This window comes from Chiloscyllium plagiosum, chromosome 29, assembly GCF_004010195.1.
Source record: "Chiloscyllium plagiosum isolate BGI_BamShark_2017 chromosome 29, ASM401019v2, whole genome shotgun sequence".
Lineage (NCBI taxonomy): Eukaryota > Metazoa > Chordata > Chondrichthyes > Orectolobiformes > Hemiscylliidae > Chiloscyllium > Chiloscyllium plagiosum.
In genome coordinates this window covers 34,546,892-34,560,004 of record NC_057738.1, presented here as the reverse complement: position 1 = coordinate 34,560,004, position 13,113 = coordinate 34,546,892, and the positions used below count along the sequence as shown (strand labels likewise).

At 43.3% G+C, this 13,113-nt stretch overlaps 1 protein-coding gene across 1 annotated transcript; it reads left to right on the top strand.

Moving 5' to 3' along the window:
• Positions 1-277: 277 nt before the first annotated feature.
• On the top strand, positions 278-12,783 carry nrn1a (neuritin 1a). Its single transcript, XM_043719502.1, has 3 exons — positions 278-567; positions 3,433-3,577; positions 6,552-12,783. Exons 1-3 carry the CDS (start codon positions 513-515, stop codon positions 6,769-6,771), a joined length of 420 nt encoding a protein of 139 aa, XP_043575437.1. The 5' UTR covers positions 278-512; the 3' UTR covers positions 6,772-12,783.
• The last annotated feature ends 330 nt before the right edge of the window (positions 12,784-13,113 follow it).

The following is a 13,113-nucleotide window of genomic DNA, read 5'->3' as shown; positions in this document are numbered from 1 at the left end:
GAAGGGGCTTTGACAGTCGATTTCAATATTCCACATCCGAGAATGTTATTTTAAAGAAAACACCATTCACCGCCCTATTCACTAAAGTTTCGCTCTCTCCTGACAACCTTTCTCATGTCCCAAGTTGCTCCCACTCTGATCAATAGTCATGAAGTGTATGGGGTGGGGAGGAGGGGGGGTGGGTGCGGTGGTCAATCTCACCCTCCTCCCCAGAGGGTGGGAATTTAAGCTAATGTCAGATTGGAGTGGGTGCGGGATATTTGATGTCACCAGAGTAACCCATACGTCAGGAGTGTACGTGGCCCAGCGAAGCTCTGCCTAAACTCCCACCCACACCCCACACCCTCCCCTTCCCTCAGACGGCAGTGAACCAACCCAGCCCGGCTGCACTGTGCTGTTATACTTGGAGGGACTAACTTGTTGGCAATGTCTGATGTCCGGCCTTCCCCCACGTTTTCGCAGCTAACCGTCTGAAAAAGCCCGCAGTCTTCAATGGTTCTACTCAATATAGGATGGGACTTACGTTGAACGGAGTGTACCTTGCACTTACTCTCGCTGTACAGCTCGGTGAGTGAAACCATAACATTCGATTAATTCATTCTGTGTGTGTGTATATACACCGGTTGGTGTCTGACCCTCACTCTCACAGTGGCGCGTTATCACCTCTCACTCTACATTCCAACCCCTTGTTCAGGGAGAGAGGGGGAATAATGCGAGAGATCGTGACGCACCGTCCAACTCAGTCTGAAACCATCTCCCCCCTAGTCGTTTGAACAAGGAACTGACTCCCGAACACAGGAAAACTCAGCATTCATCCATCGTTCGTTTATTTTATATATATATATATATTTCTGTCCGTGATAACGCCGCGGTGTGTCACCTTCCTTTGGGTCCGATAACGGAGAGAGGGAGAGAAAATGCAGGACGTGGATTGAAATGTAATAAAGCCGTCCTGCAGCTCTCTCTCTCTCTCTCTGTTGCAGGACTGGCGGGTTGTGGGAATGTCAACTTCTTGTAGACAATGAAAGAGTTAAAACTGGGCTCTCACCCTCGGAAACATAAAGTCTAAAAGTTATTTTCTCGGGATTCAAACCAGATTTTCCCCCGGTCATATGACATCCAGCCGCAGTTAACCTTGTACTGTACATAAAACCTTCGACTCTGAAAAATATCAGACCCAAACAGAGAATATAGAGCCTCCCATTGCTAGCCTTGGACGCACAGTCGCAAGATATTTATTAATGGTTTATTCAGATCTGTTTGGGCATCATGTTAATATCCAAAATAAAATCCAGCCACTATTAACACGTTCTCCAAGTTGTAGTGATTCAGAGGCAGAAAAAAAATCCTCCGTCTTCATTAACATCGGCCATAGTGCCTCTAGTATGTTCCCCAGGCTTTAAGAAAGGCAAATGAATCAGTTCTTTGCTATTTTCATTGAGATTTTAAATAGCTAGAAATTACAGCCCCAGAACGAGTCAAAAGGAAATCATTTTCGAAACTAAATGGGGAGAACGAAAGGAGATTTCGACTTTCTCTCAATAATCCTGAAATTGTTCCCTGGGCACGGTTCAAAAATTCCCGGTTTAAGGTACGGATTTGACATCGAGAGAAAGCTATCCCGGGAAGCGGCGTAGGAAAACCTCTTTCTCTCTCTCTTTAATGTGGAACACGGTGAAGGCACATTCGTTTGCAGGCGAGGAATAGAGTTAAGATTGAATGTGTAAATTGGGAGCAAGCATTATGAGTGGTTTCCCCTCAGAATGTCAGGCAATCTCCTCATTTGAAAGGATTAAATAACCCGGCCAAATAAAAATTTTAAAAAAGGCATCGCCTTCTGTGTTTGTACCGGCGCGGAGGTCTAACAGCAGATCTGACCATTCCCTACCGCAGCCATCACTGACGGATTCTATTCCAGATGGATCTTTGAAATGCATTTTAAAAAAAAGGTGTTTGAAAATCACGTCAGTGTTTTAATCCATTTTTAAAAACATTTTATTAATAGGTTACCCGTTTACATACAACGGCAGAAAGTGCATTTTAACGCATTACCAAACGATGTAACAAGCCCCGTGATTGTAACCGGAATTCTAGAGTACTGCGGTCAATTTCAATGGGGACGGTTTCTTTCCCGTTATCTCGTACATTTATACATCGGACCATCCGCTCTCCCCCCAAAGAAATATGCTGGATAACCCAATTTATACCGTTGGATCAAAATATTCACCTGTAAAATCGAAGTGAATAACAGCAAAATAAAAACCCGCCACTCTGAATTTTAATAAGGCGCTTATTTGGACAAGTTATGGACATTTACAGACGGGTACAGATAATTCCAGACCCATACATCAAAGACACCTTTTACTGTGAGAGTAGTTTAAGGCCCTTGCCCATATTTCAATTTTTTAAGCCGGTTACAGCTGAGGTACCACCAGCTCATGATTAGCCAGATCTCAGAGTGCCATATGGTACTGGTATTAGCCTTGTTAGTGAGGCGCATTTGGTCAGGATCCGTGGACTGATCAATTAGGCCAGCGCGCTTAATTCCCCAACACTTAAGGGCAGGTTTGATAGCGTTAACTAACATGTACACGGTTCCGCTCGGAGACTCCAGTCAATCACCCGTGCATCGAATTGAATTTTAAAACAAAATCAACTGAGTATAAGATGACCATCCGGGCGAAGAAGAGGCATATGGAAAGTGGAAAACTGCTGTTGTACAAAACCAAAAGAAAATGCAGAGGACTCCGACAATCTACCGGACGGAATCCGAAGCCCCAGGGACAAGTTGCGAAAATGCAACCATCCCCACGCCGGAAACAAAATTAAAAATCCCGATTGATTTCTGGCGACGCCTTGCCGTTTTACCGTCCAACTCCAACTTACCGAAACCGACACAAGCAAGTCAAGGGAACGCTGCCCGGGAACTGGTCACACCCTTTCCGAGTCCCAAAACTAAACGACGGGAAAAGATTTCAGCCTGAAAGTAACATTCAGAAAGTCTGCAGGTCACACAGATGGAAAGGGGACGGGGCGTTGGTGGGGGGTCGCACTCATGCCAATAGAGACCTTGCAAGAATATCAAAGATAGACTAAAAATAAACCTGAAACAGACAGGGGACTGTTATTTTAGCCTACAACAAATAGAGCAGCTCCAGTCAATATCTAATTGGAGAGGGGAGGGAAACATATCAGGTTTCTGTTAAAAGGAGCACCTCTCCTGTAAAAATAATGTATATTTAGATTAAAAATTCTCCATAATAATATTAAAATGTATGTTTGTGAGATACAGCGCACCACATGAAAAAGGCTGGAAAAACAGCATATAAGTAACTAGTTGGCAGAAACGCATTGTTGTCTTTTTATTATGATTAAAGTGTTATGATGAGTAACAGTATTTTATGACCACTGCTGTTTTAATTCCCCCCGCAGCTTATCTGTTCCATACTGTGCGAGCAGCCGGCAAGTGCGATGCGGTGTTTAAAGGATTCTCGGATTGTTTGCTGAAATTGGGAGACAACGTCGCGAACTATCAGCAAGATATGGACGACAAGCAGAATGTGGAAACCATCTGCTCGTAAGTATGACACCAACACACACCCACACTCACCAGCACCGCCGCCTCCTCCCCACCCCCACTCTCCCCACGTGGAACACGCGAGGCAGGAATATCACCCACATTCACCACTCTCCCACATGGTCTCTTACACTCACTGACTCAGCACCGCGCCCCATACCCTCCACGCACACACACGCATCATCACGTCCCGTTCCAACATGTTGCTGTTCTCCATCTGTACACACAAAGGGTACACATCCGAACAAAGGCCCGAGAACTGCCTACCAACTGGTGCTTGCGATGTATCACAGGGTAACAATGTTTTCCAGTGAGCCCGACTGGAGACTTAGAGATGTGCATATTTCCCACATACAGCCACACCTATAATCTACATTGTATAATCCATGCCAACAAACCGTAGGTTTTAAAAAGCGATATACTGCTCTCTCGATTCCCATCCTGCAAACACAGACATACAATTATTCCCCCTGTTCATGAATGAACGTTCCATGATCGCCTTTTTATAGGAGCTGCAAAATTATGAATATTTGTTGTATATTACGCTGATTATTTGTGCGCGTGTACGGCCCCTGGAAGTGCATAGAATCATTTGCAAATATATGTAAAGGCACAGAACCATAAAGAATAACTGCAAAACATGCGGCATTTAAAAGGAGTACCGTATATAACAAAAAAAATGTAGCGATGAATGAATAACGAGCAAAGCCCATTTTTAAATCCTTACCTTGACTATTTAACATTTTACAACATGATATAATGTCTTTCTCATGGAAGTACATGGTTTGGATGGATTGTGGTTTTGAACGGCGGCTTGGATGAATAGCAAATGAATTTCTACTAGGACATTTTTTGGGGGTACCAAATAATTTTGCCCCCTTTTAATGCTCCTTGGTATCGCGAACTATGGTAACGTTACCGACTATCCTGATATACATTTGGGGCAAGCGAACAGACGTAATATGAGGATTAAAAAGCAGTGGAAAATATATAAACCGAAATGCTTGAGTATGCAAGCAAGGGGGAATTACCTCAATCCGAACAAGACTACATTCCCGGAGGAGAACAGTTAATATTTATTGTAAAGAATAGCAGAACAGCGTTTGCTGTGTGTGCAGCATGGTAACCACTAAATAAACTGCCCGGTATATTATCCACAGTTAAAATTGGAATTTTGAGCCCCACTTGCTTCCTATCCTGTAAAGAATTCGAGAGCGGATGCAAGGGGAGATCAGAAATTACATGTCCTCTGGGTCGATCCTCTGGGACATGTAATTATAGCAGAAATACTGCAGGAAAGATTGCCCAGGCATCTCAATATCCCATTATTTATTGCCCGTGTATAAAACACTGCGGGTGCTGACATTTTACAATGTTGATTGAGAAGCTCTGCCATTGCAACAAACCGAATGCCGCCGTGGTGTATGCATTATCTGATTTTAGTATTTCAAATATTTCGTACAGAAGAAACAAACCGTTATAAAATATGCAGTTGGATAGATTGATCTGCGCCGTATAAAATATTAATAGACTTGCTTTGTATGTGGCTGTGTAGATGTGTCTGTGCGTGTGTGTAGTTTTGTGGGTGAATGTGAGTAGATTTTGTGTTTATGCATGCGTGTGTGTTTACAGATATGTCTGTGTATGTAGATATGTATTTGCGTTGAGTGTCTCAATGTGTGTACATAGGTTTGTATGTGTGTGGATTTCTTAGGTACGTGTGGTTCTTTGCATGTTTGTGTTTGTGTTTAATGCGTATGTGTGCGTATGAATAGGTAGATCTCTATATTATGTGTATGTATTTATACATGTATGTTTGCATTTGTAGGCATATAAGTGCACAATCGTGTATATGTACGTGTGTGCATATGCACACGTGTGCACGTGTGTGTATTTGGATGCATATATGTGTATTTTTGTGTGTTTATATATGTGTCTAGGTATGTATGAATGTGTCTGTGTATATGTATGCGTGTTTATATATGTGTATATATGTATGAATGTCTGTGTATATGTATGCGTGTTTATATATGGGTATATATATATATGTATGTCTGTGTATATGGAGAAGCGCAGCAGGTCAGGCAGCATCCAAGGAGCAGGAGAATCGACGTTTCGGGCATAAGCCCTTATTCAAGAAGAAGGGCTTATGCCGAAAGGTCGATTCTCCTGCTCCTTGGATGCTGAATGACCTGCTGCGCTTTTCCAGCCACACATTTTTCAGCTCTGCTCTCCAACATCTGCAGTCCTCACTTTCTCCTGTCTGTGTATATGTGTGCGTTTATATGTGTCTATATATGTATGGATGTGTCTGTGTACATGTATGTGTTGAGATATGTGTATATATAATGTATGAATGTCTGTGTATATGTGTGCGTGTTTTTATGTGTCTATATAAGTATGGATGTGTCTGTGTATATGTATGCGTTTATATATGTGCATATGTAATGTATGAATGTTTGTGTATATATGTGCGTGTTTGTGCATGTTTGAATGCATGTATATGTGCTTGCGTGACAATTTTCTACAATTTTGGCGTTAGCTGGAAAGCATGTAGGCTCCCAGGCCGTTAGAGACAGGGACACCTCCGGGCACAGCGCGGTTCTCTCACGATGCCTGGATCTGTTCAGAGGGGAGTGAGAGAAAAAAAAACATGAGGAAATGTGCCGATTGCAATGGCCCTGCCCAACGTGAGTGACAAATGGAAGTCGTGCCACTTTAATGACGATTAAAATGCGCCTTGATTATCAAACGAGTTGCAGAGGGATGGATGGAGGGTGGCGGGGTGGGGGGAGTGTGGGGTGAAAGAGAAACCTAAGAGCGAATGATTGGAGTAGAGGGAGACATTGCACGGGGAGATGGACAGAGGTGCGGGAGATTGATTTGTCGGAATTTTCGGTGTATTATTTTGATGTTTGGATTCATTCTCCTCCTCCTTACACCTCCCCCCCCCCCCCCCCAAATAAAACTCCAGATACTGGAACGACTTCCACGCATGCGCCACGACTGCCATCGCAGATTGTCAAGATGGAGCAACCGATGTTTGGGAAAAACTCAAAAAAGATTCCAAAAACCTGGATTTCGAAGGCAGTTTGTTTGACCTGTGCGAAAGGAATAACTCTGCAATAAGCCCCCAGTGTTTCACTTTCGCCGTTTTAACATTGTCCGTCTTACTGACCTGGATCCTACTGTAGAGACATCACACACAACAAAAAAAAAGCATTTTTGCAAACGCGCCGCCCACCCGCCCATGTTGTGTGTGTGGGGATGTTGCAAAAAAAAATCATTTCAGAATGACAGGACCTTGTGATTCGTCAGTGAGCCAGAAGGTATTTGCCAGGAGTGGAAACTGTCTCACGTCTCTTTTCTTTTAAATTATTCTTATTTCGTTCTCATTAATTTACACACACAAGCGGTTTTTTTGTGTCATTTGCCAAAATGTTACCGAGGAGCGTCAACCCTCTGAAAACAACAAAAGAACTGCAACGAGAACTCACTCAACAAGAGGATATCTCTAACCAGATGCAGACCAGAACCCCAGAGTTCGGTTCAAAACTCAGGAACGGCCTTTGAGCCAGAAGTTAAAGTGTTGTGAGCCCTACGGAGGAACAGAGAGAGAGAGAGAGAGAATCAAGCAGCTGGCCACTCTATTGTGTGAATCTTGGTGATTAAACACCTTCGCTGTGTTTCTTACTGCCACCACCTAGTGTGTATTGAGGTCTTGTGCTTTTTATCATTGTAGAACTCTCACGGGACGTGACAAGAAAACTATAGTGATCGCCTCCCTTTCCAAAAATAACAGAAACCCGCGAACAATTCAGATCGCGGTCAGCTCCCCTTCCCCTACCCCTCTCTCTCCGGAGAATCGCAAAAATTGTTTCCTACCCGTAAAAGATATCCTCATCCTCACAAGCTTCTTTTTTCTTATTTTTTAAATTTTAAATATATATATATATCTATAAAATATATATGCTCACTTATTTTTGGATGTCGCGTAGCAGAGTAGATCACTAAAGGGTCTTAAATGTATCTCAAACGAAACAGTATGAGAACCAATCGTTATTTTAGAAATAAAAAAGTTACTCTCAAAAGCAAACCGGCAAAAAATATAGCTACAAATCCAGAAATAAATATATATATGAGTTTTTTTGTGGTTGATATAACAGTGTCGCTTGATGTTTGAGCGAAAATCAGAAATATAAAAAATGTTAAAACTTGCTAGAATATGGTTATAAAGCTCCTGTTGTACGATTTGTATTAAAATAATGAATTTTAAAAATATCTTAAGGCCCAGAATGTGGTTGTCCTGCTTGCAGCATTAGGGCAGATCATTTCCTAATTAATAATGTAAGATCCTCTAACAGTAACCTGGCGACGATCGATTGGAATCGTTTTCAGGTCTCTCATTTGTAGTCTCCCGGTGTCCTCCGTTTAAAACAAATATAACGGGAAGTGGGGAATGTAGTGTAGAAAGGACAACGTCAGAACATCGAGTAGAGGAGTCAGTTTTCGGTCTAATATACAGCGGGAAAGGTCAATAGATGATTTATTGGACACATGCTCTCCACATATGGAGCCACTGGTTGGGACACTTTGAAATGAATTTATTCAGCGCTCTTGTAGGCGTTTTTGAACGTTTCCCAAATTGGATGCTGACGTTGCACTGTAATGGAATATTTCTCCCGAGCGAAGCCGTTGAAAATTTAATGTGCCGGCCAGGACAAATTTCCACCATAATTCATGAACAGCCGGCGGGAAGCCGATTTTTTTTTTGCATGGAGCGGATTAACCTCAGCAACAGCTCGCCTGGCTTATGGAACCGAGCTTAGGGAGAGCTGTCCGGTCTCGGTGTAAACTTAATGGGAAATGCATGTGACTTAGTGTTGACTGTGTCCGGGGTGGGGGGGGGGACTTTCTGATTTCATCATTCTGGGGAGGTGTGCTGGCCTCAATTAATTCCCACAGCCGCGTCGGATGGACTGAGCGGGTGGGGCGGGGGGAGGTGAATCGTCCTGCCGCGTCTCGACCCAGTGCAAAATGGAAATGGAACAGCACCATTTTTCTTTTTTTCAAAAAAAAACATGAATCACATCCTATCACAGTCACTCGGTGTAGATTAAACAAGTGCTTCAGTCAACGTGTTTTATTTGGGGTTAACATTCGGTCTGTTTTTTACATCAAAAAACAAGAGATGGCAAATGAAAACAAATAAAAACAAAGGCGCAGATTTCCAGCCTCTTTGTTTTTATTTTGCTGATTGTAATCTTTAAAAATGCAATAAAAACATCGAGATGTTTAGCTTGACCGGACCAGGGAGGCGAGGATATCAGGAATTGGATGTCACAAACAGAAATATTTTCCCTAAAAAAAAATTCCAAGTGAGATAATCTGTCTTTAACTGGAAGGACGTGAATTGTAAACTGTCTGGGTATTGTTTTGGTTTTGTATTTTGTAATGGCTATCCCTAGCAGTAAGGTCCTTTCCTGATAGATGGGATATAGGAGCAGAGCCGTTTGAAATTTTGCAGGAAGGTCGAATTTGAGGCGCGCACAAGGACGTAGCTAGTCTAATGCTGGCACAAATGTCAACCCTATTTTAGACCACAGTCCACCTTAACCCGAGTGGAACTATTGTTCTATTTTAGCTTTAACCACGACAGTTAACGAATGTAATGAAGCTGAGCTGAATTTTAATTCATACTTTTGACCGTGGGGCTTGCATTCTGTTGAATGGCGAAGTGACTAAAACATCGGATGAGAAATATTGGATATGTCTCGCCAAAACAAAAGGTTGTAAAACCCCCGAAATTATTTTAAATAAAAGGTACATAATTGAGTGTTGCTGCTGGATATAAATGACAAGTTAGGGTCAGGGTTTTGGTGCGGATTTCTAAGCTGAAACTCCCCAGTTTGGAGTTTGACTTGGCGCCTTAGTTCCCATTCCCAATCCGGACACTCTCTGTCGCATTCAACCCTTCCACATCCAACTCCGGAGGAGGCTTGGTGCAAGTGAAAGTTAGCCGAGAGGAAAGGAGCGGTCGGCGATTTGAGGCTGTTTCAGTCAGTCAGTGAGTGAGTGTGTGAGATGGGTCCCTCCCCAATGCAGCAGCTCATTCCTCGCGCCTGGTGACTCCTTCAGACAGACAGGGATACAGGCACCCCCCACCACCCTCGAGAGAAAGCAGGCATGTAAAACAAAATCCTCCGTTTATAATCACCGCGAAGGGTAGTGTCCACACATCTGGGCCAGGATAAACCCAACTCATGTCCCACCTGACTCATAACACATCAGAGCAGGTTGTCTTTATTTAAATTAAAAGCTACAACCTCGCCAGAGAGGGTCCTATGGCAATGTCCCGACTTCTGAGCCGGAAGATGCGGGTACCAGACCCAGTTGTCCCAGAAATGTGTTAATTGAAAGTTTTTTTCTCTTTACACCGTGAGTCGAACTGCCTGATTGTTTCCAAAGTTCGTTTTATTGTAGACTGAAGAATAATTAGTGTTGTTTTAATTGTTAAATGTCACGTTGGATGGAAAAAAGATCAGGCTCTGAACCACTGCAATTTTACTTCGTGGGAAAGGGCTTAGAGATTTCGGTGCAGTTCGAGTTTCAGTTTGAACGGAGGCGATTGTTGAAGGGGATTTTTATTTTCGTTTACTGCGAGGGATGAGGAGGAGAGGGTGGTATAATAATCAATGTTTCATGATTAGTTCTGCAGGCGGTAAGACAGCGTTGCCAAGGCGACAGCCAACGCGGGGAGGAGTTTAATGACCAGCTTCAGGTGGGAGATTTAAGCAATGGGTTAGAGAGACACAAAAGCAATACATGGCGTTGGCAGAGATAAAACGTTGCTGCTAAAGAGATTTTCCCTTAAAGATTAAACACAACAGAGAGAAAAATAATTGGGTTTTTGTTTTGCACGACTGAAGAGCACCAGACATTTTTTTTCCCCCCCCAAGTGCCTTTTTTTTTGTTTAAAACCACGGTCCAAACTCTGTGATCCCGGGAGCTGCTGTTTGTAGAGCGAGTGCCCGCTGTGGGGGTCGGCCGTGTTTCTGCTGCCGCCTAGGGGTCACTGAGCCGGGGGCTGCTGCCTGAGATCACAGCGAGACGCGTGTTGCCAACACGTCCTGTCGGCTGTGTGCTGGGGCTTTTTAAAAAAAAACCCAGAGTCAGCTGGTATTCAATTAACTTCTCCTCCAGTCCCGTAGCAGCAGACCAGGATCTCTGAATGAGTTGAATGGCAAATCACAGAGTCGGCGTATGAACGACTCATGAAGAAAACAAGTCAGGTATGCGCTAGAGTTACATTTCACTGTTGGTCATGGAAGGCGCACCATTGCAGTCAGATGTAGCAGTATCCCTGAACTCATACATTCCGCACATTACAATTGACACCTTAATGCTGGACGAAATTTGACAAAATGTTGATCATGAGATCTAATTTGCAGCATGGCAAGCATTTTATTTATTTTTAAAAGTCCTTTTTTGCGCTTTTGCCTTTCAGAAATAAACTAAGAGCAACACTGTCTTATTAAAGTCTGTAAATTGTCCCAAAATAATTTTATTGAAATTGTCTCCAAGTGTCACAAGAACGTATCATCACATTCCCTCAAATGCTGTGCACTTTCAGCGGTTTTCACCAAACGCCTTACATGTCGTTGAAAAGTTGCTTGTTTTTGTTATGGGACGGCTAGTATCTAGACTTCCCGTTCTGAGGAAGGGTCACTGCTAACAAACCTGCTGAGCTTTGCGAGAAATGTCTGCTTTTGTATCTGGACTCCCCAGTTCAGCGCATGAATTGGATGCGCACCGACGCCGTGGGAGTCTGTGAAATCTCCCTCTCTTTAGTCCCCCCCTCGAGTAGGATTCGTACTCCGGCCAAAACGCTTTGCCCAGCTTGTCCAGCGAAGGCAGCGGGTTTGCTGAGACACACACAGGGCCAGAGTGACCGTTTCAACAGCGGCTGCAGCTACTTGTGCGGGTGAAATTCTTAAAGAGAAAGAAAACAGACTGTGATAGCAGACCATCACAATACATCCCACCAGCCGAATTGGCCCTACCGCCAGTAGTTAGTTGCTTGTGGAAATAGGTTTTTTTTTGCGAATTCCATTAATGGGTCCAATAAAATAGCATTCGAAGTAGTTACCTCAATTTGAAAAAAAAGTAAAGACCATTCGCAAAATTTGTCGTTTTGCCGCAGTCATTAACATAGGGTGATTTTTCTCTCTTGTCTTTTTGGTTCTCCGTCTGTTTTGAGATATTACACAGCATCGCGGTCATTATTTTTACATAAAAGCTCTTGTCTTCAAAAAGCGAAGTGAATTAAGTGTGTTAAAGTATGATTCCGGTTAATGCTTACACTCCCATCGAAGTGGAGGGATGCCTTTTACCCTTGTTTTTTCTGTAAAACCCCTGTCTTCAGAATCAGTCCCGAACGAACCTGTGCAAACGTGTTGTGATTGTAACTGCCTGATGTGTTGTAAAGACCCGCGATTTTATTTATTTACTTTTGAGATAATTTTTGTTTTAATTTTTGTTCGACGTTGTAATAAAACGTTGCAGCGTTGCCTTGGCCTCTGTTAAGGAAATGAACGTGAGATGAGCAGAAGGGGTAAGGTCACAGGGCGACGGCAGATGTATGCTTCAATATTTGGAAAATGTCTCCATTAGCAGATCCTGAGCCTGGCCTGCCGAGGGTGTCCGGCGGAAGGAGGATTGCAAGGAGATAGCATGCCGGCGGCTTTCCCTCCGCCGGTCCTATTGCAATAACATAAATAACGAGGCAACTGGATTGACCCTTATTTGCCACACGTTTTTGCAAATCGCCCAGCTCCACTCTTCTGCTTACCATGAAGCCAATTTCTACATGCATGGGATTTCTCTTTAGTTTGCAGATTCACCCAGTGTTACGGTGCAGGCATGTCTTATTCATCCAGACCTGGGCGGTACGTTACCGACTGTTAAACTGGACAATTACATTTCTGTACCCCTTTGATCTGTGGGAATAACGTGGAAAGGAGATGGGAAGAGAATCGAATCTCTTAGGATTTAACATTTCTGTCGTAGAGCCAGTTTATTTTTGGATTTGTCGACTTCCATTTAAATTATAAACAATGCTTTTTTCATTTAATTTTTAAACATATTCGTTGTGACATTTTATTTGTATTTTGAGGAATTCATATACAGTATTTTCGAAAAGCAAAGACCTGTCTCGTTTTTTTGTCGAGTTTCTGTTTCATATCTCCTGCAGGGGTAAAGCAGTCCTGTGCAGAAAAATAAACTTCAGTTTCTTGTCTCACGAACAGCCGTTTCCAGCGGAGGTCTGAATTAATCAGCAAATGTCATTGTAAGGGAGAGCTGAACATGACCATTCGTCCACTCCCACGCATCCGAGAGTGCCACCTTTGGGAGGGGGGGGGGGGGGGGCGGGGAGGAAGCTTCCATGAAATTCACGCTTATTTAATTCCAGGAACACTGTCTTTTCACCTCCTCTTCCCCTGCTCTCTCCCCCTCCTGTGAGGTTTTGATTTGTG

Coding starts and splice junctions, on each gene's coding strand:
- nrn1a (XM_043719502.1), top strand. CDS start 513: ATGGGACTTACGTTGAACGGAGTGTACCTTGCACTTACTCTCGCTGTA. Junction 568..3,432: donor TACTCTCGCTGTACAGCTCG/GTGAGTGAAACC, acceptor TTCCCCCCGCAG/CTTATCTGTTCCATACTGTG. Junction 3,578..6,551: donor AATGTGGAAACCATCTGCTC/GTAAGTATGACA, acceptor ATAAAACTCCAG/ATACTGGAACGACTTCCACG.